Raw genomic sequence first — 25,927 nt, 5'->3', positions numbered from 1 at the left:
AAGTCAGACTGACAAATAACCCGGTGCTGTAGTTAAGAATTTCTGGTGTTTGGATTTTGCATGTGCACTCCGCTATTTTGAAGGCTTTTTGCCGCAATTTTTTACCGTTCCTGTGAGTTAAAAAAAGGTATTATGAAAAAATTTTTGCGATCGGTTTTGTTTTACGACCTAAGTTTTTTCACTTTCCTCAAAAATTATGTTTTCTCAAAAACTACTGAACCGATTTTCAAAAAAGAAAGTCCGCCCATTTGTGCCTGCCCATTCCTCTAGTCTCTTGTTAACATACATCACTGTCTGCAGCCTTCGAAAAACTCGATGGTGGGAATAATTTACACAAAGTTTTGAATTTTTCCCATTTTTGAAAACTAACCTCCAAAATCTGAGTCTTTGATTTCAATCGAAAGGACGGGTTGTCGGAAGCTCTACTGTACAAACTGCTACGCCCAAGCTTTTCACAAAAAATAAAGACACCGAAAAAGTCTAAGATGTAATTGTTGACCATTTTTGCTTAAGTTTTGTTAGCTTCTTTTGGAAAATTAATCTCTCAAATCTCAGATAATTGGTTAAATGGATATAACGGATTGTGGTAAGGTCGCCTGCAACAGCGGTTATCACCAAATTTTTTGCCCTTTCGGAAAATTCAAATAAGACTTTCTCAAAAACTACACTCACAAATCTGAGTTTTTGGTTGCAATTGAAAGGACAGATTTGTGGAGTCTCCCCTACTTAGGCTGCTCCCTTGAGTTTTTTTACACGAAAAGTTAAGACCCTCAAAAAGTCAAAACTGGGACTTTTGGTTTCAATCGAAATAGTGGGCTCTGTGAACCTCCCCCGCAAAAAAGAGCCCAATTTCCAAAGTCTCAAAAGTTTTCTCTTAAGGTTTTGGTTGAAGCCAGATTTTCAGTTTTTTGAAAGTACTGTTCTTATCCTGGATCAAAACAACAAAATCAAAAGTGTCAAACAGGTACCTCCAGCTTTAGCTGGGCTTCTAGTTAATTTTGTAGTTAGTTGAGATCAATAGAATTTTCAACTTTTCAGATAGTTTTTTTTTCTTCAAAATTTGAATAACTTTTTTTAATAGAAAATTAGAAAAAACTACCTCAGCGGTTTTATGAGAGAGTGTAACTCGTGATCGAGTTACCGAACGTTTGCTACTAATCAGAGTTGACTGCTCAGAAATTCGCTCCGTTTAAAAGGCATTGAATGGTTGACTTTTTGCATTTTTCATAAGTTTTTTTGTCATGAAGATAGCGTCCAATTTGTAAATAACCACTGACGCAATAGTGAGTGTCTAAAATACGTAAACGCGCAGTTTGGTGGTCTAGTTTTCTTGAAGAAGAAAGTTATCAAAAGTACATTTCGTGTCAAAGTTAAGCGGAGCAAGTTACCTCTAGTTGCCAATGCCGTTTTTGAAATTATTTTTAAGAACTATTTGGAAACTGATGAAAAATCATTCTGGTAAATGACCCTGTTATTAGAGTTTTCTGATGGGTGGCTTTTGCATCTGCTATTGCGATGCCTTTTCCCGCTTTTTTTCCAGCTTCAAAGACTTCGGCATCTTTCGTTCCGACCTAAGTTCGACAATTCATGTTGTGGTCCAACTTTCCAACTTTTATTACATTTGCGTTAATTTCCGTTAATATCTTTTTTTTTACAAATCTTACTGGCTTTTATTGCTTGCTATATTATTGAATCTTAACAACTTGCTGGTTCGGGTGGTAACGTGGTCGTCTCTGCTCCCTAAGGTCTGGGATTCGAGTCCCGATCAGGACTTGTTTTTGTTTGGTATGTATGAAATTGATTTGTTTTCGTTAAAAAAATGAATTTTCGGTCTTTCGTTTGTCTGCTCAAGCTTCGTCTTATTTACCCATCACGATTTTTTTGCTGTAAAAGTAATGATGTTATAGAATTGAAAGTTGGAACTGGTTTTATAATGGAATCTTACTCATTCCAGAATGATCGAGTTACCGAAAGTTTTCACCGAATAGCGATAAAATCAGTCTGTTTGGGACAGTTCAAAGTGCGTTGATTGGTTGAATTTTCGCATATTCCGAAAATCTTTGTCTTGAAGATAGTTCCGATTCATAAATAACGGTTGACGCATTAATGATTTTCAAATTACATAAACGCGTAGTCTAGGGTTTAGTTTTCCCAGTAAAGAAAATTATCCAAAGTACAACTCGTGTTGAATTGAAGCGGAGCAAGTGACCTCTAGTTTCTAATGCCGTGTTAAAAGTTACTATTAAGAAATGTTTGTAGACTGATAAAAAGTCAGTCTGCTAATTGACCCAGACCTGTTGTTACAGTTTTCTGAGGTGTAGATTTTGCATCCTCACACCGCTTTTGCGGCGCGTTTTCCCCGCTTTTTTAAAGTTCTTTTTCTAGTTTGAAATGGATAGTGGCTCAAGTTCATTGCAGCAAAAGTTTTAGATCGAGTTTTGGTCGCAAAGTTGCAACTTTCCATGATAATTGACTCGATTGTAGGGAAGGCTTCAAAGACTTCGGCATAAGTTATTGTTCAAACCTATTTTCGCCAATTCTTGTTGCGTTCAAATTTTCTAATTCTAATTTTCCTTACATTTGCGAAAGCAAGTGTCTTGTAATAAGAAACTATACTGTTTTTTCCCGTTAACAATTGTTTTTATAAATCTTACTGGTTTTTCTAGTTACTGGTTTTTCTTACTGGTATCTTACTGGTTAAATCTTACTATAAATCTTACTGGTTTTTCTTGCTATATTATTGAATCTTAACAACTCGTAGGCTCGTTCTCACTTGGTTCGTTTTCATTATAGTTGCAAGTGTTGTTCACTGTTGTTTCGGCGCAACTGGTGTTTTCTCAAAAGTAGTCGTCTTGGTTTTCGTTGGTAATTTACTATACAAGTGTTTTGCTAGGCATGTTTGCTTAGAATGAACTTTTATCGAGACATACGAAAATTTTGGTAGACTTAGTTTTTTCACCAATTTTTTCGACTTCGATATGATTTTGTTTGTGTGTAATAGCAAGTAACGCGAAGTTCCGCTTCGCCTTTGTGCAAAGTTTTTTTTATGCTCAAAAGAAATTTTCCCCTGAATGAATCCAGATCTGTTGAAGTTAGTCTATATTAACGTTTTACTCCTTCTTTTCGTACTTGTTCTGAGCCCCGCGCACAGCAAACAGTAGTGAGCCAGGTTTGTTCAAAAACGATGCAGTCGGATGATTTGGATGATCGATGATTATTTTTGAAATTTTTTGACTTGTTATACGCTGGAAATGTCTGATTTACTTTTGGTTTCATCTACAGTGCTGATTTAAATTAACCGGACAAAACGAGTTAAACTTGAAATTTAAAACGCGTTTTTCTCAAATTGGGTTGAGTTTAGGTGAAAACTTATGAAGACAAAACTTGCTTAAAATTTTAGCAGAATTAATATAATGTAATTTATTTTGCGAAATTCGGGCCCGAAATTTTACCCCAAAAATGGGTCATTTTGGCTTTTCTTAGTTAATCATAAATTACGCCGAAAATACCGAGTCGATCATAGACATAATTATATCAAAGTGAGCCGGTTACGTAGCCCAACAAACTTTAAGAAGGGCATAACCTCCAAAAAATTGTATAAAATATTTTATTTTTGTTTGATAGACAAAAAAGATCGTTTTTACTATATAAAATACCAACTTTTTATTTAAAAACAATTTTTAAACAATTTGCAATTTTTTTTGGAGAATATACCCTTCTTAAAGTTCGTTGGGCTACGTAGGGGGCTCATTTTGATATAATTATGTCTGTGATCGACTGGGTTATTTCAGCGTAATTTTTGATAAACTAAGAAAAGCCAAAATGCCCCATTTTTGGGGTAAAATTTCGGGCCCGAGTTTCGCAAAACAAATAACATCATATTAATTCTGCTAAAATTTTAAGCAAGTTTTGTCTTCATAATTTTTCACCTAAACTCAACCCAATTTGAGAAAAACGCGTTTTAAATTTCAAGTTTAACTCGTTTAGTCCGGTTAATTTAAATCAGCACTGTATTCTTGGCAAGTACGACTCAAATCGTTTCACTTACGTTACCCTCAGCAACCAGTCCTCTTTTTTTTCGGAGTTTTGACAGCTTCTCGTTCATTTTGTGGTAGCGTAATTATTTTCAAACGTAAATTTTCTGATTTCTGGGTTATCAGACTGGTCAATCATCTGAAAGTTGATCTTCGATGTCATCAGTGAATGGATGAAGAAAAATCAAGTAGCCTCTAGGAGGCTGTTGATGACCAATAATCATAATGTTAACTGTATTTTGTCAGCAAAATGTAACTGCCTGTATTGTCGCTCTTTATAAATTAGCTGCAATTTTTCAAATTCTGCAAGGGGTCAATTAGGCTTTTCTCTGTCTCTCACAAGCAACGGTCTGAGTGTTAAATGGGTCATCTTTCCAGAACTAAAGTCTATAAATTTTGGCTTATCACATAGTTTCGATAATTTTATCAAATTATTATATTTTCAAATGCGGGTTTCACTATCTCGCCATGTTTAAACTTTTTTTACCTATTATTTTTGCATGTTTAACAAAAGAATTTTTTCACGGTAAAGCTATATCGTATATGCAATGGTTAAGATTTTTTTTCGATTTTCCGCTTTTAGTTCAGTGTTTATTTTACAAAGTTTGAAATTAGCAACCCATAATTGGGATGCTGTCAAGGCTTCCCCAGGTGTTGCGATTTTGGCCTCCATATATGAGTTACCAAATCTTTTTTGTTTACGAGATACGGCAATTTTCGAGATTTTTCAAAAATTTATAGAAAACGTAACTTGAAAAAAAATATAAAATTTTCAACCTTGTAGTTGGGTACTCTCAGAGGTTGCGAATCTTGCCTCCAAATCTCACTTCTCAAATCTTTGTAGTTTTCGAGATGTGACGTTTTTCAATGATTTTTTCAAAAATTTTCAAAAAACTTAGATTTAAAGAAGATTTAAGTTTCAAAGATCTAAATCCTGTAGTTGGAAACTGTGAGGTTACTCTCAGGGGTCGCGACTGTTGTCTCTGATTATGACTGCTTAAATCCTTGTAGTTTTGGAGATTTTTTAGGATTTTTCTAAGTTTTTATAAGGACTTAGATATAGAAAAGTTCACAAAATTTTAAGTTCTCATTTCTATAGAGAGGCTATGTCAAGGTACTGCCAGGAGTTGCGAATTTTTCCTCCAAATGTGACTGCTCAAATCCTCGTACTTTTCGAGATATGACGTTTTGTGTGATTTTTTGAAAAAAATTCTGAAAACTTGAATTTTATTTTTTTTTTTCAAAATTTGAAATTCCCATTTCTGAAATGGGGTTTTTCAGAGTACTCTCAGGGGTTGGATATTTTGACTCCAATTATGACTGCTTCAATTCTTGTAGTTTTCGAGATATAAAGTGTTTTATGATTTCTTTTTAATTTTTCAGAAAACTTGGATTTTAAAAAATTCAAATGATTTGAAATTCTCAACCTTGTAGTTGGTTACTGTGAGGGTACTCTCAGAAGTTTCATGTTGCAGTTTCGCGTCCAAATGAAACTGCTCTGGGGTTCCGAGTTTTTAAAAAATGACTGCTTAAATTTTTATAGTTGTTGAGATATGACGTTTCAATGATTTTAAAAAAAAATCAGAAAACCTAAAATTTGTGGAATTCCTAGCCCTGAAGTTGGGGCTGTCAGAGTACTCTCAGGGGTTGCGAATCTTGCCATCGAATATGAGTGCTCAATTTTTTGTAATTTTCGCGATATGGCACTTTTCTTGGTTTTTTCAAAAATAAAATAAGAAAACTTAAATTTGAATTTTCTCAAAATTTGAAGTTCCCGACCCTGTAGTTGACTGTTGTGAGTACTCTCAGAAGTTGCAAATCTTGCGTCCAAATGCGATTGTTCAATTGCTTTTAGTTTTCGAGATGTGACGTTCTTGTATCATTTTAAGAGTTTTCAATGAACTGATATCAAAAAATTACAAAATTGTATGGTTTTTCAAAATTTGAATTATAAAAAGTTTGACTAACTTAACAAAATTTGAAATTACCAACCCTGTGTAATCCTTGGGTTATGTCAGAGTACACTCAAAGGATGCAAATATTATTTCAAGTATATGCCGTTTTTTGAGTTGTCATAAATTGGAAGCACCGGACGTGCGTTGCATGCTAGTTTTCAAGGGTTTCTCGACCGCGTTTATTTATTAAGATTACAAGCTGTATGTTTGAAGTCTGCATGCTCCATTATGTGTGCTTATTTGGTTTATTTTCTGTGGCAGCAATAGTTGGCCTGAATGGTCTTGTTCGTGCTCTTTAAGCTAACGAAACCTGACCGTTCTTTTTCGGAAAAAAAACTTTTCATTGGAGTATATGAACGAAGTCCTTCGTACTGTAAAAGTTTTGGACCAAACTGTCGTATTGTTACATCATGTGTTATGATGTCATTGTAGATAAATTATGCTACTTGGTTTGTGTGCAGTTCATATGTTTTTCCTGCTTGTCTACGCCTCCGATGAACCCCAAGTGACGTCGACAATAACACGTAAAGCGGACCAGTGTACTTCCTACACCACTGCAGCAGATCAGGACTTTGTTCACGTGCATTACGTAGGCAAACTGCCAAATGGAGTCACTTTTGACTCTTCCTACAGTAGAAAACAGCCGCTGCATTTTCAATTGGGTGCCAAAAGCGTCATCAAGGTTCGCAATTATTCTTGAAATTTCAACGCTTTTGTACCTAATTGCATTGACAATAAACTGTAGACGTGTTTGCTACAGACTATTTTCTTTTATGAACTGACGAGACTGCTAGCTGCATGACCAAATGATTCGGTTTTCTAGCAAGCGTGATCATCATCTGAATTTGTTGGTTCGTTATTGAAAAAAGCCTGAACTTAGTCTTTAAATTTTAGGGCTGGGAAATCGGAATAGTTGGCATGTGTGTAGGCGAAATGAAACAACTCATAATCCCACCTGAATTAGCATACGGTGCTAAGGGAGCTCCGCCTACTATACCTCCAATGGCCACACTTATATTCGACGTGGAACTAGTTGACCTAGTTAAAAAAGACAATTGGCACGAGTATCTTCTGTTAGCTAAAATGTTCGCAGTACCGGCTATTGTTTTCTTCATCATTTACGGAGTGTACAAGCGAGTCACTGAAGAAAGCCAACAGGAAGTTCTCGCAAAAAAGGAACGAAAACGAGAGAAAAAGAAGAAGAAATGAAATTATACAAATTAAACTCAGTTTTCTTTATAGAATATTTGTAATGGAATATCTTTTCATATCACATCTGTAGAATAATATATTTTTCCTTTGTATATATTACAATGTATATTAGAACACATTTGAGAAAACAGAAGAAGCATGAAACTTGACCTTAAGTTTTGATATCTAGGAGTAGATGAATTCATCCATAATACAGGATGATGAATTCGACGAGAATGCTTAAGCCTGTTAAGGTGAAGACCTGAGTGTCCCTATGTATTATATATTTAAATGCGGGCTTCACTATATCGCCATTTTTAAGCTGTTTTTTGAACGCATTATTGTTTTTCAAAAATATCTAGAAAACTTGAATTTGAAAATTTTCATAAAATGTGATAATCTCAACTCTGTAGTTGGGCGCTGTCAGGATACTCGCAGGGATTGCGAATCTTGCCTCCATATCTCACCTCTCAAATCCTTGTAGTTTTTGAGATATGACGTTTTTTATGATTTTTTTTTCAAAATTTATCAAAAACTTAGATTAAATTTTTTTGCTTCAAATTTTGAAATTCGCAACTCTGTAATCGGGGGCTGTCAGATTACTCTTAGGATTTGTGATTTTTGCCTCCAAATATGACTGCTCATATCCTTGTAGTTTCCAGATATGACGTTTTTTGTAATTTTTTAATTGTTTCAAAAAATTATCAGAATTTGTGATTTTTGCCTCCAAATATGACTGCTCATATCCTTGTAGTTTCCAGATATGACGTTTTTTGTAATTTTTTAATTGTTTCAAAAAATTATCCGAAATTTTGAATTTAAATTTTATTTTCAAAATTTGAAATTCCTAACCCTGTTGTTTGGGGTTGTCAGCGTAAACTCAGATGTTGCGAATGTTACCTCCAAATATGACTGCTCAAATCTATGTAGTTTTTGTGATATGATGATTTTATGGTTTTTCAAAAAAAATTTATAGAGAACTTGAATTTAAAGTTTCTCAAAATCTGAAATTCGCAACGCTGTAGTTGGGTACTGTGAGTGTACTCTCAGGATTTGCAAATCTTGCGCTCAAATGTAACTGCTCAATTGGTTTTAGTTACCGAGATGTGATGTTTTGAAAAAGGTAAATATGAAAAGCTTCACAGAACTCTATGGTGTTTCAAAATTTGAATTGAAAAATTTAAACAAGATTTGAAATCACCAACCCTGTAATTGGGTGTTGTCAGAGTACTTTCAAAAGTTGCAGATCTTATTTCTAATATATGCGATATTTTTCGAGTTTTTGAAAATTCGAAGCACCGGATGTGCGTTACACGCTAGTAACATTTAATTACTTGTTTTCGAATATATCACACAAATTGTGAGACCCATCTTTCATTCTTGCTTTTCTTTTTGACCCAACTATCATGTTTGTACCGCGGTTCAAGCTTAAGTATGCTTGAGATATTTCAAAGAATCATTAATTTCTGCTAGCCGATTTATTAATGAAGACGTGCTTGCTAGTTGCCTTTCAAAGCGTCTGAAGTACTTTTTGCTGGAAAAAATTTCAAAAAATACCATCGACTTCTTGCACAGGCTGCGTCAAGCACAAAGTGTTCTATTTTGTGTCTAGCAACGCATCGTCTTGACCATTAGCTATCCCATAATCGAGTTGGATTGTTTTCTGGGACGTATTTTTTAGTCGCTAAAACGCTAATTTAAAACTGGAGCGCGAAGATTTTTTTTCGTCGCAAAAGCGCTAATATAAAACTGGAGTGCTCAAAAATTATCGTTGTTTATCAACTTCATAAAATTTTCTTATAGACAAATATTCTTAAACGAATACAGTGCTGATTTGAATTATCCGGACGAAACGCATAAAATTTGAATTTTAAAACGCGTTATTGTCAAATTTGGCTGTGATTAGGTGAAGGTGAAAAATGATGAAAACAAAACTTGCTTAAATTTTAACAAAATTAATATGACGCAATTTGTTTCGAGAACTTCGGGCCCAAAACTTTTCGCAAAAACGGATACTTTTTGGTTTTTTAGTCGATCAAAAATTACAATACAACTACTTGGTCATTTTCTACCAAAACTATATCAAAGTTAGCCTCTTACGTAGCTCTTTTACACCTCTTAAGTGTTGTTGTTTCATATTAAAACAATTTTTTGGAGATTTTATCATGCTTAAACTCTGTTGGGCTATATAGGGGCTCACTTTGATATAGTTTTGGCTGTATATGACCAATTAGTTGTAGTGTAATTTTTGATTGACTGAAAAATTTAAAAGCTATCCGTTTTTGGGGTAAAGGTTGGGCTGAAATGTCGCAAAACTGAATTGCACCATATTAATTCTACCATGTTTTTTATCATTTTCCATTTAATGTCAACCCTTTTTGAGAAAAACGCTTTTTAAATTTCAATTTCTATTCTTTTTGTCCGGATAATTTAAATCAGGTCAGTAGAAAAAGCGCCTAAGTTAGTTCAGCAAATTACCCTAATTAGTCGTAGCCTTTTTCAAACCTCAATAGCTAATAATCTATTATATGTTTAAATCGGGGCTCTGCTATCTATCTATACTATATTTAAATGCGAGTGACAGCTATCTCCCATGTTTCAGCATAATAATTTTGCATGTTTAACGAAAGAATTTTTTCATGTTTAAGCTATATCATATATTGCAATGCTTAAGAAAATTTTTCAATTAGTTTTCCGCAATGTCATTAATTTTTCAGTATTTTTTCCGAGGCCAAATTAAGTCTGTCTGTATAACTGCTTTTTTAATTATTTAGCTTATATCTGTCTACCCGTCGCCTAATTTTTTAACTTTCATCTATTATCTATTATATATTTAAATGCGGGCTTCACTATCTCGCCATGTTAAGCCTTTCAACGTATTGTTTTTGCCTGTTTAACAAAAGAATTTTTTCACGTTTAAGCTATATCGTATATTGCAATGGTAAAGGTTTTATTTTCGATTTTCCAGTTTAAATTCAGTGTTTATTTCATCAAGTTTGAAATTGGCAACACAATAGTAGGACATTATCAGATTTTTCCCAGGTTTTGCGATTCTGGCCTCCTTATATAAATAACCAAATCCTTTTATTTTACGAGATAGGCAATTCTCAAGATTCTGGAAAATTTAATTTTAAAAAATTCTCAATTTTTGAAGTTTTCACCCTGTAGTTGGATGCCTTCAGGGTATTCTCAGGGGTTTCGAATCTTGCCTCCAATTCTCACTGCTCAAATCTTTGTAGTGTTCGAGATATGACGTTTTTTTTTTATTTTCTCAAAAACTTTTCAAAAACTTAGATGTTAAAAACTTCCAAAACGTTGAAGATCTCAATCCTGCTGTTGGATATTGTGAGGGTACTCTCAAGGGTTGCGAATCTTGCCTCTGATTATGGCTGCTCAAATCCTTGTAGTTTTCGAGATATGACGTTTTTTTGAATTTTTTCAAAATTTTATAGAAAACTTAGATATAAAAGTTATCACAAAACTTGAAATTATCATCTCTGTAGTGAAACTCTGTCAGGGTACTCTCAGGAGTTGCGAAATTTACCGCCAAATTTGACTGCTCAAATCCGTGTAGTTTTCGAGATTTTTTTTCAAAGTGTGAATTTCCTAACCTGTATTTGGGGGGCTGTCAGAGTAATCTCAAGGGTTGCAAATTTGGCCTCCAGTTAAAAATGCCCGTCTTTTTGCTTAGGAGATACGACGATTTTTGTGATTTTTTTTGGAAATTTTCAGAAAACTCAAATTACAAAATAATTCGTTAAAGTGAAAATCCCAGCCCTGTAGTTGCGTACTTTCAAGCGAATATTACCATCAAAAAAGACTGCTCAAATTTTGGTAGTTTTCGAGTTGTGAATACCTTTTTTAGAAAACTTAAGGTGAAGGTTTCCTAAATTTGAATTTCCCAACGTTGTAGTTGAGTACTGTAAGAATACTCTCAGGAGTTGCAAATCTTGCGTCCAAATGCGACTGCTCATGTGCTTTCAGTTTCCCAGATGTGACGTTTCTTAGTTCATTTTAAATTTTTCGAAGAACTTAAATAAAAATTTTATGGTTCTTTAAAATTTGTATGAAAAACTTGAATAAAAAACTTTGCAAAATTTGTAATTACGAACCCCATAACTGAATGCTGTCAGAGTACACTCAAAGAATAGTTTTTTGAGTTGTTGAAAATTCGAAGCACCGGAGGTGCGGTACACGCTAATTTAGGTTTAAATCCGGGCTCCAATATTTCGCCAGGTTTAAGCTTGTTCAATTTGCATGTTTAACGAAAAACTTTTCCATGTTTTTTATTTCCGAAAAACTTCCATTGTTTTGGGGGCTCTCAGAGTGCTCTTGGGAGCTGCTTGTAATTGAGTGCTGTGAGGGTACTCTCAGGAGTTCGATTTTGCAGCTTTGGCGTCCAGTTGAGGCTGCTCAAATGCTCTTAGTTTCCGAGATGTGACATTTGATATGTCTTTTTCAAAAATGATCAAAGAACTTCACAAAAAAATTCAAAAAGTTCTTATCTCACTCTATAGTGAGGCTTTGTCGGGGCGCTCCCAGGGGTATCGAATTTTGCCTCCAAGTTTGAGTACTTAAATCTTTGTAGTTTTCGAGATATGGCGTTTTTCATGGTTTTTTCAATTATTTTTCAAAAGAAAACTTAAATTTGAATATTAAAATTTTTTTGATGTTACCAACCCTGTAGATGGGTATTGTGAGAGTACTTTCAGGAGTTGCAAATTTTGTGTCCAAATGCGACAGCTTAATTGCTTTAAGTTTGCAAGCTGTGACGTTTTTAGGTCATTTTAAGAAGTTTCAAGGAACATAGATATCAAAAAACTTTGAAAAATTGAGCCAAAATCTGTAATTGAGTGCTGTCAGAGTATACTCAAAGGATGCAGATCAGGTTTTCCAATATATGCGGTTTTTTATGAGTTGTCAAAATGCGAAGCACCGGAGGTGCGTTACTCGCTAGTTTTCTTCAAATACCACTTTTTATTGTTTGGATAACCAAAAGTCGTTTGAAGAAGGAACAAGATGAAGCGTTTTCAAGTATTTCTGATTTCCCATCCCTTTCTAGAATCAACTTTGTTTAGAGGACTGAAATTGGCAATGACCCTTTGTACTTTCCTCAGCAAACAGATATTTTTGAGCTTGTCTGCATTTAAAAAGGACCATTCAATTCGCATTTTTTGAAATGTTGCTTGTAGTTTTCGGTTTGATCAAAACAGGTATTTTGAATATGTATGGGATTTGGTTTTTCAAAAGTTTTTTTGGAGTCCCTTTGAAAGTATTTATTGCAAAAACTATTTTTCTGATACTTTGCTAAAGAAATTTTTGCCACTACTCTGTCTGTTTGTCGTCATTTTTACCGAGTCTCATTTTAGCATACTTCCTTTTCTACAGCCTTCAAATGATTCTGTGGGGGGGGGGGGGGGGGGTGGTAATATTTGGCCAAAATTTTTCGATTTTCTTAATTTTCTCGAAAACCACCCTCTCAAATCAGATCTATAGTTCAATGGGTAGAACGGGTTGTGGTAAGATCCCCTGCATAAGCGGTTCGTTCTTACTCAATTGTTGTACACAATGTTTTGCACCTCGAAATGTCAATTTTTCGACTTGCTTACCGTTTTTGTAAAACTTGACTTTTCTCAAAAACTACCTTTCTAAATCTGAAATTATGATTTCAATCGATCGAGAAAAAAAATACGCCGTGGTATGGTTGTATAATTGTTTTTTGAGGCAAGCACATAGAATCAAAGTTAGGCTGCTACTGCGCTAGCAGTATAGATAGTTCCGACCACACTGATTTACAAAAATAATATCAAAATAAACAAAATATATAAGTGATAAAGACTTTCAATGATATGGGATTTGATGATGTAATGTTTTTTTTCAGAAAAATGCTGTATTAACTTTAGACGTGCATTCATACTTTGTTTTTATATATGCTAGCTTTAAATAAGTTTGCACAACTAAATGTATTAACGAATGCGCTTAAGTATATATGCACTTTTTAGAGTTCAATGCAATTTCATCTACCGAAATTTAGGTTAGTTGCGCTCCCTAATTACAAATGCGAACAAAACGCAAAAAAAACGCAATCGCTTCTAGTTTCGAAAGGGGGTTTCTGGGTTTTTCAGCGAATTAAAAATTTACCTGTTGACCCAGTTTTTAGACAAGCGAAAAGTTTTTAGACAAGCGGAAAGTTTTTAGATTTCAGTATAATTTGCGAAATAATTGTAATGCATAATTGATTCACAATTTGGATTTATACTTTCCAATTTATTACATGCACAGTTAGTGTGGTTGCCTTTACTTAATTACATTTCAAATAAGTTAAATTTATTTTTAATGCATTTTGAAGCTCCTTTTTGACGCTTTATCGCTTGACTTGGTTTTCTTTTAGTGTCAGTGGCCCAATTGTGTAGGGTAGTCCTTGGTGAAAATCGATTGTCTGAGGTTCAATTCTCATAAAGGGTTATTTTTCAAAACTTAAGTTTTTTTTTCTTGACCCTTTTAATGCTACTTTTTGGCCTTTTTTGCTCATGTTAGCAAAGTGAAGCTTTGCCTCTGTGTTTTAAAGTGGGTTAATTGTATCAAAAAATCAATCATAATTTGTTATTGAATTTCCAAGAGTGTCTATCATTGCTTTCATTTTTACATGCGTTCCTTGAAACTTTTCGAACTGTTTGTTGACTATACTTTATTGATATTCCAGCCAATTTGGTCTGCCTCATGGAAAACATGCCGGGGGTTAAGTGTGGTATTATACTTAAGTCTTATTAGTCGTCATTCGGATTCGGACAAGGAGGAATTGACAAATGAAAATTTTAAATAGCTGAAATAACTTTAAATTGTAGAAGATTCAAGTTTAGTTATCAGCCTTTGATCAATTTGTCTAAGTTGTCTATTGTGTGCCGCAAAATGTTTGTTGATCAAATTCTTCTTTAGTTTTTAAGACTGGCTGGAATGACTGGTCGTAACGGGGCAAAGTCTTTAAGTTTCCGACTGCCCTTCAAAGGAAATAGTTTGTTTTGTTATTGCTTCAAACTTTTTGAATCGCGCTTTTTCAAACCCCCATAACTTCGCTGGTAAAATGCATATTTTTTCTGAATTTGAGCACATTAATAGCTTTAGGGTGATATAAAAAGCTTCCGCTTTAAATGGCTGGTAAAAAAGTCAAAAAGTAAGAAACATTTGTTCTCGAAAATATCGGTTGCCCAATTTGGCAATCAAAGCGCTTCTTAAAGTTATAAATTCAAGCTAATATTCTTAAAAGTTCATATTCTTTCAGACGGTTAATGTCACAGTCAAAGCATATTTGCTAAATTGAATTCCACTCAATATATTAGCCCAGCTTATTGTTCTTTTTATTTATGGTTATTTGTGCTCTATCGATGGCGTGATTTTGCGTTGCATTTAATTAATCGTTGCTAAAATTTTATTCGAGCTAGTTCTAATTCAACTTTAAACTATTCAAAAATCAACTTCATATGCTCGGTTTAACCTGAAACGAAGTGAACTAATGAACCAAGAATGAAATTCTACGTCTTAACATCTGTTTTATGTGCTTTTTTACTGAGCACTACGTGGTGTAGAGATTATACACCAATACATGAGGAAAATAGATGTGCTTTGCGGGGTTCTTGCATGAAATCGGGTGCCTCGGATCAGCCGTGTGTGAACCAAACTGAACCTCAACCTGTTGATGACGATGAAGCAACTAGTATTTTGCAGTCTCTATGCCCAAATTTTTACGTCAACAACGAAGACCCAGCAGTGTGTTGTGACGCTAGTCAAATTATATCTCTTAAATCAAACATGGCAGTTCCATCACAGCTTCTCTCACAGTGTCCAGCGTGTTACCGGAACTTCTTGGAACTCTGGTGTGCGTATACGTGTGACCCAAACCAAAGTCAGTTTGTAGATGTGACAAGAGCCAAAGAATACGGAGATGAAATGTCAGCTGAAGAAATGACTGTATATTGGGACCAGTCATACGTAGATAATATGTATGACTCGTGTGTTGGCGTTCAGTTTGCAGGTATGCAATTTTTCCAGCATACCTGAAATCTTTCAAATTCTTTTCGTATAGCAAGAGATATAATTAGTTTTCTTAAAACCAAAGCTGATATTGAAAGCCTAAAGTTAATTTTAAAAATAGCCACCAAATAAAAAGCCAAACGATTAGGGAAAAGATTCAAAGCGTCGTCGTCGAGTATTGTGTCATGTTTAGCAAAGGATAATAGAAAAATTGGGGCGGAAAAAGTTGAAATTTTGGCACAATTTCCTACCCTCGAACACTTTGCTCGCAAAAATCCTAGATCTTATCAAGAGGAACCAGTTACTGTGTAAGTAGTACCAAGTCGTGTGACCACAGGATGATCAACCGTAAAATTAGTTCATAAAAGCTGAAAGGTTTTAAAATGAAAGTATATCAGATTAGGAGCTTGGTGCGTGAATAAGTCTGAAAGCCCGAAAAATGCAAACCAGTCCCTTTGCTTTGACACTGAATCAAGTCTTTTGATTTTTTTTTGGAATACGAAGCATGACTAAGAAAAGCTTTAATATTAAATATCGATTGGTGCCCAAGCGCTCTTTGAGTCCTTGTTTTGCTTGACAAAAAACACACCCTAGGTTATATTTCCTTCTCACCCCTAAGGTTCATATTTTAATGTCGGTTTTTAATTAGTGTATGTTTTTTTGAAGCTTCAGCTTTGTGAATGCCATTTCTAAATTTCCTATGGTGGAGGTAACTGAGTTACAACATTTTTTGTAGAAATTTTTTGTTTGAAAATGGGGAGGAACTTTTTTGGTGTGCTTTAGTTTTTTTTGTCTTCACGCAAAATGAGGTACCACAAATAATCATCAGACTGGGCTGAGTGATATATCATATTAAAGCCCTTTTAGTCATAATTCGAACCACGTTAAAAAATTTCAAAAATTTTGAGTAACGTTAGTTTTCTTAAAGTATTTAAACGCCTTTTTGGAATCAAAATTTTCAAAAATTCATAAAACTGCAAATTCTAAAAAAAAATTGTTTTTCAATATGCTTGTTTTACTATGACTGTCGAATAAAACTAATCTTCAGTTTTTTGTTTAGCTTCTTTTATCACACCACCACGCCGAAAAAAACGACAATAATTTGAAAAAATTTTGATGTGTTTTTAAGACTATGGTCGGGACATTTTGTGCCACTTGCACAGTAACCGGCTATCCTTGTTTCTTTTTTGGAAATTTTTTCTCTTCGTCGATTACGGTAAATATGATTCATGCGATTTTTATGTTCGCTCTTGGCAAGAGATATAAATTCGAGACATAGACTTTATATGTAAACATTTTGTCTAGTATTTTACTGAATCATTTTCTCAAATCTGCGTTTTTGTAAATCAACAAATATTTTAAGCATATCTGCATCTAAAAGCTTTCTAAACGAGCTAAAAGCTATCTAAAAGCTATTAAACTAGCATCAAATAATCTCCTTTCTTTTTTTGATTTGCTCGAAAAAATTTGTTTGCGAAAAAACTCAGGTTCACAAACTCAACTTGAAATGTTTCTTGGTTGCATTCTTAGTAACCTATCTTAAACATTCGTTTCGATTTGATACAAGGTTATAGAACTTACGGAAAAAGTTTTCATGATTTGCATAGCCTGCTTTTGAAATCATCTTTGCGAGCTGTTTTAAATTATCTAAATCAACTTGAAGTATTTCAAAATGCTTTCTGTTCAGTTGCTTGCATAAGAAAACTAGCTCTTGCCTTTGGGTGCAAGCTGGGAGAAGCAACTTGAATTGTTTCGTCGTAAAAAAAGTCACGATGGAAAAAAAACGACAATAATTTGAAAATAGTTCGGTTTTTCTAAGAGTTTTTATAAGAACATTTTGTGCCACTTGCACAGTAACCGGCTATCCTTGTTTCTTTTTTTTGGAAATTTTTTCTCTTCATCTATTAGGTAAATATGAGCCATGCAATTTTTATGTTCGCTTTTATTTTAGCAAGAGATATAACTTCGAGACATTGACTTTTTTTGTAAACATTTTGTCTAACAAACTTACTGAATCGTTTTCTCAAATCTGCTTTTTTTTGTAATTCAACAAATATTTTGATCATATCTGCATCTAAAAGTTATCTAAATAAATGTTTCGTATTTTCCTCCTTTGAAAAATAGCTTGGATAAATATTTTACATTTTTACTATTTACTTCATACTTTTATTATTCGATTGAAAATGAACAAGTAATTGTATTAACCACCGGTCATCAGACCGCTTGCGCAAAAATATTGTCTCGAAAACAGCTATTGAATCAACTTCAAGTTTTCAATTTCCTTCTTGGAGTGTTTTTTTTTGTGAATTGATTCGAACTATCTAAAAGAACATCAAATACTCATGTTTCTTTAAATACCTTGCTCGCACAACTAAATTTGTGCGAAGCGCTGCAAGCTGTTAAAATAGCTTCAAATTATCTCGTTTCTTTTTTTGATTTGCTCGAAAAAATTTGTTTGCGAAAAGACACAGGTTCACAAACTCCACTTGAAATGTTTCTTTGTTGCATTCTTAGTAACCCATCTTGAACATTCGGTTATTTTTTTTTCGATTTGATACAAGGTTATAGAACTTACGGAAGAAAACTCCAAGTTTTCATGATTTGCATAGCCTGCTTTTGCAATCATCTTTGCGAGCTGTTTTAAATTATCAAAATCAACTTGAAATGTTTCAAAATGGTTTCTCTTCAGTTGCTTGCATAAGAAATCTGACTCTTGCCTTCGGGTGCAAGCTGGGATAATCAACTTGAATTGTTTCGTAAATTCATCGTTTAAAGTTGTTGTATGAAAAACATGCTTGTTGCGAGTTGCTTTAAGCTTTATTTTTTCCTTCTTTAGTTTGCTGGAAAACTGCATTTTTTTGCTAATATCTTCAAGCTATCAAACAACTTCAATTTTAATAGTTAGCCCTGATAGTTTCTCAGTTAAATCCTTGAATAATTTGCTTTGAAGACGTGCTTTTTGATAAACCAAATCAAGCTTCATTAACAGCATGCGAGTAAATTGAGTAATTTGCTCATAAACAGAAGACATTAATTTTTTTCTGCTTCATATCTTTCGAGACAGTTACTTTTTCAAATACGTTTTTCAAGCAGTGAAAATGAATATTTGCCAATAGATTGAAATCGTCAAGTATGGTTTGAAAAATTTACCCTCACAATTTTTGCGAATCAATTTAGGCAAAAAACACGAAGTTTTTGCCAAATTTTGTTCATATGAAAAATCTTGGGTTTGAAAAGTTTGATGAACTGCCATGCCAATACTTTCCCGAGGATTATTTTCCGTGATTCGATATGCAGTTTAACAGTCTTGATAGTGTTATTTTAATCAACGTCCTTATTCTCGACAGCGAAGTAACCATGGTGTCGATGTACGAAGTGAACTCTATAAAGGTCGTGGTGATTTAAAAAAATTTATCAGATTTTTCGTCGCGGTTTGGCTTCTGATTTCTTTCTAAGTTCAATTCATTTCCTTTGTTAAAGGGAAGGCAAACTCCACTATTGAACATCAAAAATAATATTCGAAAATATATTTTGAATCATTTCCAACTGTCGGTTGGCCGTTTAAATATTAGTCTGACGAATTAGGGCTACAAGGGCTTCAGTATGTATCATTCTACTTTGTACGACGATTTGACGATTTTTCTAATTTGCGCAAGGAAAACAATCGAATTATAAATACGTGCTCATTTCATAGTCGAAACAATGGATTCCGTCTCGTTTTGCTGGAATTATTACCCTCTTTTAGCGCTAACCGAGAATCAGTCTTTCAGTTGTAGTTTCTTTGAGCAACGGTTTCACAAAGTTGTTCGTTCATCGGATAACCGTTAAGCTGTGATTCGAACTTTATAAAAACGCTATGTAGAGTATGCTAAGACTATTTCGATAAAGGTAAAGGCTACGGTATAAAACTTCTTTTGAATAGTCGTAATTATTTGTAGGGAATAATATGGCAGCCCTGTCACTGTTGTGCGACAAAGAAGTGTCGAAGTGTTCTCCTCAAGCTCTGGTTGACTTCTTGGGATCGAAGAACAATGGACAGTCACCTGTGCAGTTAAACTCGCAAATAACTAATTCGTCGACCAAATTGCCTGATGGTTAGCGATTGTATATTGTACAAAAAATTACATACGAAATAAACTAGGTCTTAGAATTGTTCAATCTTCGGGAACTAAAATTTTTGTTGTTTTCTACGCAATCTTTCAGACAATTCTTTTCTTCTACAAGAAAGCCTTCTGATCTTGGTCTCTTGAATGAGGAATATCTTCAAAATACGGTACAGAAAATGGGTATAGTTCAGGGGATCTAGGATTTCTCTGAGGGGGAGGCGTATTGGATTTCAAAATTTTTGTTGACCTTTTTTTACTCGACCAAATTGGTTTTCCGAGCTTTCCCAAATCGATATAAAGATCCTATCTTGAGCGAATCTCTGCGTGTGGGCTAATTTTGAGAATCAAAAGGCGTGTTTAGGCACTTTTTGGAAAGTTTTGACCAAAAAATTGCGTTTTTCGGCGCGCGCTCCGCCCTAAAAATTAGTGCACATTGGCGCCTTTAGAAAAGTTTTAGGGTCGGCCAGCCAAAAATGGATGTCGTAAAATAGTAGCAAAGGGGGGCCTGTGAGTGGTGAAGAGGTCGAATCCCTCAGGGGGCATCCCCCTTAAATCCGCCCCTGGTATAGTTTACTGAATATTTTAGGTAGATCCTGCAAGTTTATCCTTTAATATCCTGCAAGTTATACTAAGCATGTTTTTTTATTCTTATTGGCTAAGTATAATGATGATGATGACGATTTAGGCATAGTGCCCATGAACTACTCAACCTTCCCTTGCAATCAGAACATAGACGAAGTGAGTTTGGCCTGCAGCTGTGCCGACTGCGATGCAAGCTGTCCCGCCCCAGTCCCATACCCACCCCCAAAACAACACTGGAAGCTGTTTGGATTCTATGGCTACATGGTGATTGCGGCAGCGGTTTTTATAGCTGTAGCTGCTGTGTTTTTGGGCGTGATGCTGGCGGATAATGTGTACAAGTACTCGAGGAATAGAAGAGTAAGTAGAAGAAGAAGTCGCTCTTGCGCGAAATTTTTTTCAGCCAATCAGAATTAATTGTTCATAAATTCAAAGGAAATAAACGATAAAATTAGTCAGTTTAGAATAGTTTGAAGAGCATTGATTGGTTAAGCGTTATCGCACTTTCGGTTCTTCGTGCTTGAGAATAACCATAAATTAAAATAAGCTATTAGAAATGGACATTTTGGAAATAAAAAAAAACGAGCGTCAATTGCCCAACCGTAATTGCAATCTTTAGACTAAGAAGTTGAGCGCAAAAGCAGCATCCTGAAAATCAAGTTGAATTGACGCATGACTGTCCTGTTAGACTGAAATTTTAATAGGTGCGCTTTTCCAATGAGAACTCACCCTTGTTGTTCTTACTAATTAATTTAACAATTAAGAATAACGCTTGCGATTAGCAAGCGTTATTAAACCGGAATATAGTTTTTTTTCGTGTTAACAACTAGTTTAACAGAATCACTTGAATCATATTACCTTTGCTTCATACGAAATCAAAAGTCAGAAGTTAAATCGTGCATGTGGGGAAGATCTAACGCACCTGCCTTATAAAGACCATGGTCAAGGGTTCGAATCCGGCAAGGACCTGTTTTTTTTTTGTATGCGGAAAATTGTCCGCGCGTCAAAAATTATTGTAGGACTTCTGTTTGTCTGCTTTTCATCGGCTTAGTAGCCGCAGCATCAAATTTTCCTAAAATTTGAGAATTTTTTCCTCAAATATAAAAATATTTCAGTGTATTCCGGTTTTTGGGAAACTAATTGACTTCCAAGAAATTTTGCTTATTTTTTGCTATTTTTTTCATGCTGTTCGTTAAAATTAGTTGGAAGTTTTTTTATATAAATTCAAGGAGTGTTCTGTGAATTTGGTGCAGTGGTAGCACCCATGCTTGAGACGGCAAATCCTAAAATTTCGAATCCAGTCGGGATCTGTTTTTTTTTAGTAGAAACTGAAAATTTTTGAACATTTTAAATTTGTTCATATAAATAATGCATTAGTGACTGGAATTAGGTAATTGTGTTGAGTTCAATTCAAGTTCATTTGCTAAAAGTTATACAAAATGCGCTTAATGCAACAAAATGGTTTAGTTTTAAGATTTCAAGTGGAATAACAAGTTTGGTTAGCTTAATCAAAACTGTGTCAACCATTTTTTTAAAATGAAATTCGAAGAGCTTTAAAGCCATACATCTTTTCCTTGAAATTCGAAAGTTGAAATTTTTTCAAAAATTAAGTCAGTTTGTGTTTTTTTTCTGTTTCCTTGCGTTCCTTTTTGAACTATCTGATGGTTATGTTTAAGAAGTGAAGCTTTGACTCTGTGTGTAAAATAGTGCCTGTATCAGAAGCATTGATTGAAAGTTTTTTTTTCATGTTTAGTGGGAGCCTATTAGACGCTAACCACTGAGCAACAGCCTTGAAAGCATCATCTAACTGGTCAATGGGTCGATCATTTGCTATCAAAATTGTATAATCTGCAAGCTATTACATATCCAGTTTTGTGAGGACACTCAATGTATCTTAAACCTATAAAAGAAAAAGAAGTGGACCTAAAATGGAGCCTTGCGGCACACCGCAAAATTTTCTTCTGAAGCAAGCGATTTGCTATGCATTGCTTACAAGTCCGTCATATGGCAACTTCTAAATAAAATGGCATGATGGTTAAGGGTATGAAATGCTGTTTTGAGATCGAGTAAAATGGGTGGCCCTAATTTATTGTTTGAAAGACGTAGTTTTTTGTAACTCCATTGAGAGCATCAGCATCTCACCACGCCATGAAATGGACATGGTCGATATATTTAATGATTTCTTTTTTTTTTAGTTGCAAGAAGATGATCGTCCTCTGGACATAGATGCCACTGTGAGCCCAGGTGGGGTCAGATTCGAGGAAGCAAGTCAAGGCTGCACTTTGGCATTTGAAGCTGGAGGTACCTGGATGAAGAATGGACTGGAGAATTTCTTCTACAAGTGGGCCCATGTGGTGACGTCATACCCTTTGGCAGTGATGGTTGTGTGGATTGCGGTCGTCGCAGGAATGACTACAGGGTGTCTTAATTTGTTATTGCTTTCACAACCATATACAATGCTATCAAACAGTTTCTATGATGGCTCTAAAAATGTATGGAATCGGGTCTTTCGGCATTATTGTTGCAGATTTAAGTGAAGTGATTAAGTAGTATACTAAGCTAAAAAGACGCTCGCTATTACCCAAGGAATAGAATTTATTGACCTTCGACGACTTCAAATTACGCGCCTAATTCAGGAAGTGAAAATTTGAGACGGTTTATGTTTCAGTATAGCTAAAAACTGATCGAAAAATTTACCAATATTTTTTTTACTTGAAAAGCTTTCCTATCATACAAGTTTTGTCAAATGTCATTTTAATCATAATATTTTTTGCGCACTTTATCTACATGCTTAGTTATCTATTTAAGTGCGGTTATTGTTCACCGCCAATTATTGCAGTTGTCTGTTCCTGGACATAACCACTGATCCCGTTGCTCTCTGGTCTTCTCCTAGCAGCGCCACTTATCAACAACTCCAATTCTACAACTCACACTTCATGCCGTTCTACAGGTCAGTCATTGGATTTGGCTGTTTTCCTCTTAGCGACTTTCTTGCTTTTTCCACAATATCGTAAGAGTTTCACCTAATATTACGGCCAAATGGAGCTTGATATGATTATATGAAATATGAAAACCAACTTAATATAAGTATTATTATTACTGCTTGAAGCGTTGCGCAAATTGATGATGAAAATTTTAAATTTTAGAATGAAAATAAATTTAGTCTGAAAACTGATTTTGAGAGAATTGGAGAATTGAAAAGAAATTAGAATCCCCTTTTTAATCACTAATTTATTCGCCTTATCTAAAGGTAAATTCCAGACATTCGAGGTTCTGCGTAATTCGGAAGCCAGAATTACAATATAATCTGAGGTCGAGTTTCTGTTGTGGAATTTTGATGCATTTCTGCTTCCAGAGCGACTGCAAATTTATGAATTTTCAGAAACCTTTTCTGCCAGTGATTCTCTATCCTTGAAAGTCATGTCCTACGAGACAAATTACACCATATTAATTCTGCTAAAATTCTAAGCAAGTTTTGTCTTCATAGGTTTTCACCTAAACTCAACCCAATTTGAGAAAAATGCGTTTTAAATTTCAAGTTTAACGCGTTTTGTCCGGTTAATTTAAATCAGCACTGTATAATAAATTGAAGTATTTTTCCATTGCAGGGTGGAGCAGGTGTTTGTATACACTTACGACAAGACTGGCCAAAGCCACTCTTCCATTTCCAGTGGATCGACTAACTATTTTGGGCCAGTGTTCAACAAATCAGTCATGGACGAGGTAACAAAAATAAAAGCCTAGACTGGAGCAGAATAGCCGCTTCATGTGCTTGAATCATGGAAAATTCAGACCACAGTTATCTTGCAAAAAAGTTCAAAAATTGGAAAATTTATTAACAAATTGAGTGAAGAGTCACGTCGCTTTAAATTTTTTGGTCTGAAAATTTGAAAATTTTCAAATCATTTTTTCTCGAGAATTTTAATGCAGTCTGAATGATATCTGAAAACTTTTTTTCTAAAAATAAAAAATTTTTTAATAAAATTTCGAGCAAAAAGGAAGGTTTTCCTTTATTTAAAGGGTGTTTCAGATACACTTTCTCAATCAATATCAAATTTCGCGATTAAAATTTGAGCTGAATACTAAAAGTTTGATCAGTTGTTGAAATTATATGGAAACTTGGCTAAGATGCAAGATTTTTTTCAGGCTATCAAATATGAAACGTAAAAAAACGCTAACTTTTCACGTGCACCTTTACTAAAAATCGTCATATCCATAAAAAATTAAAATCGATTTCTTCAAACTCAAAAGTTGAAGCACAAAAATTTATGAACCAGGTCTTCTGTAAACCGAAAACAAAAACCTACTGCATCATTACACCGAAGACTTAAGTCAAGGTGTTATGGTATCGTGTAACGGGTTTTTTTTTTAATGTTGTCTGTTGTCAAGTGTCGACAAATAACGTCCACAGTTATCAATTATCATGTGGGCTGGACTATATCGCGCTATGTCACGTGATTGCGTATGTTTGTTTCTTTATTTGTTCATCTTTATTTATTTAATTATCTGTTCTTCTATTTATTTAATTATGTTTAGTTTGCTTATATTTATTTATAATTTATGTATGTACATATTTATTTTTGTTTATTTTTATCACGTGTTTTGTTTATTTATTTAATTATTCTTTCTTTCATTTAGTTTTGCTTTTATTATTTCTGCGTGTGTATTTATTTAATTTATTTATTTTCATTTATTTATATTATGGGTCTGTTTGTTTGGTTATTTGTTCATATATATTTTTTCATGTCTATTTAATTATTTGTACATTTCACTTTTGCTTTTATTTATTTATTTATTTATTTATTTATGTATTTATTTATGTATTTATTTATTTATTTATGTATTGATTTATTTCTTTATTGCTTATTTATTTATCAGGTGTGTTTTGTTTATTTGTTGATATTTATTTCTATATTTATTTAATTATTCTTTCTTTCATTTAGTTTTGCTTTTATTATTTATGTATGTGTATTTATTTCATTTATTTATTTTCATTTATTCATATTATGGGTCTGTTTGTTTGGTTATTTGTTCATATATATTTTTTCATGTCTATTTAATTATTTGTACATTTCACTTTTGCTTTTATTTATTTATATATTTATTGATTTATGTATTCATTTATGTATTTATTTATTTATTTATGTATTGATTTATTTTTTTATTGCTTATTTATTTATCAGGTGTGTTTTGTTTATTTGTTGATATTTATTTCTATATTTATTTAATTATTCTTTCTTTCATTTAGTTTTGCTTTTATTATTTATGTATGTGTATTTATTTAATTCATTTACTTTCATTTATTTATATTATGGGTCTGTTTGTTTGGTTATTTGTTCATGAGATATATATTTTTTCATGTTAATTTAATTATTTGTACATTTCAGTTTTGCGTTTATTTATTTATTTATTTATTTATTTATGTATGTATTTATTTATTTATGTATTGATTTATTTTTTTATTGTTTATTTATTTATCAGGTGTGTTTTGTTTATTCGTTGATATTTAGTGCTATATTTATTTAATTATTTTCTTTCATTTAGTTTTGCTTTTATTTATTATTCATGTATGTATTTATTTATTCATTTATTTATTTATGTTTATTTATTTTTGGTTTGTTCGTTCATTTGTTGGTTTGTTCGTTCATTTATTTATTTATTTAGTTAGCGTCTTTGTTGTTTAATTGTGAAATTTGATGTTTTACTTCTTAGCTATGTAGTTAAAAGCAAAAAATGATTTTCAATTTATTGTTCTGTTTAGGATATTTTCAGAAAGATCTGTATATCACCAATTAGCGTACAACGATTTACAGGGAACGCTGCCAACGAGATTTGTCCACTTGCTTTTGGGTTGCAGCTACATCAAAAATGATTTTAAATTATTTATTTCAAAGATTTATCTATAGTTATATCTGTCCGGTAATTAATTTTCAAATTTGCTTTTGTATTTCTCAAAAAAGAATTTGTTGGAGCGTGGACTCAATAACGTAAAGCAAAATGTTAAATTTTATGTTACTTCTATTTTCGCTCCATG

The 25,927-nt window shown here is 33.6% G+C and overlaps 3 protein-coding genes across 3 annotated transcripts in view; all 3 read left to right on the top strand.

The window, feature by feature from the left end:
* The window catches only part of LOC134851336 (C-1-tetrahydrofolate synthase, cytoplasmic-like), a 425,442-nt gene that overhangs the window by 61,539 nt on the left and 337,976 nt on the right, over window positions 1-25,927 (top strand). The gene's annotated exons all lie outside the window — the stretch shown is intronic.
* On the top strand, window positions 6,425-7,313 carry LOC134851696 (uncharacterized). Its single transcript, XM_063867895.1, has 2 exons — window positions 6,425-6,671; window positions 6,884-7,313. Exons 1-2 carry the CDS (start codon window positions 6,429-6,431, stop codon window positions 7,196-7,198), a joined length of 558 nt encoding a protein of 185 aa, XP_063723965.1. The 5' UTR covers window positions 6,425-6,428; the 3' UTR covers window positions 7,199-7,313.
* The window catches only part of LOC134852160 (NPC intracellular cholesterol transporter 1-like), a 51,722-nt gene continuing 40,258 nt past the window's right edge, over window positions 14,464-25,927 (top strand). Inside the window, exons 1-6 of the mRNA XM_063868467.1 lie at window positions 14,464-15,209; window positions 19,147-19,302; window positions 20,000-20,253; window positions 22,089-22,312; window positions 22,733-22,843; window positions 23,502-23,616. Of these exons, the coding sequence (XP_063724537.1) occupies window positions 14,702-15,209; window positions 19,147-19,302; window positions 20,000-20,253; window positions 22,089-22,312; window positions 22,733-22,843; window positions 23,502-23,616 (1,368 nt within the window). The 5' untranslated portion in view covers window positions 14,464-14,701. The remainder of the gene's footprint in view (window positions 15,210-19,146; window positions 19,303-19,999; window positions 20,254-22,088; window positions 22,313-22,732; window positions 22,844-23,501; window positions 23,617-25,927) is intronic.

The sequence above is a fragment of the Symsagittifera roscoffensis genome, chromosome 7, assembly GCF_963678635.1.
Source record: "Symsagittifera roscoffensis chromosome 7, txSymRosc1.1, whole genome shotgun sequence".
NCBI lineage: Eukaryota > Metazoa > Xenacoelomorpha > Acoela > Convolutidae > Symsagittifera > Symsagittifera roscoffensis.
The sequence above is the reverse complement of the archived record's forward strand: the minus strand, read 5'-3'. Positions and strand labels throughout refer to the sequence as shown.

Coding starts and splice junctions, on each gene's coding strand:
- LOC134851696 (XM_063867895.1), top strand. CDS start 6,429: ATGCTACTTGGTTTGTGTGCAGTTCATATGTTTTTCCTGCTTGTCTAC. Junction 6,672..6,883: donor GTGCCAAAAGCGTCATCAAG/GTTCGCAATTAT, acceptor TTTAAATTTTAG/GGCTGGGAAATCGGAATAGT.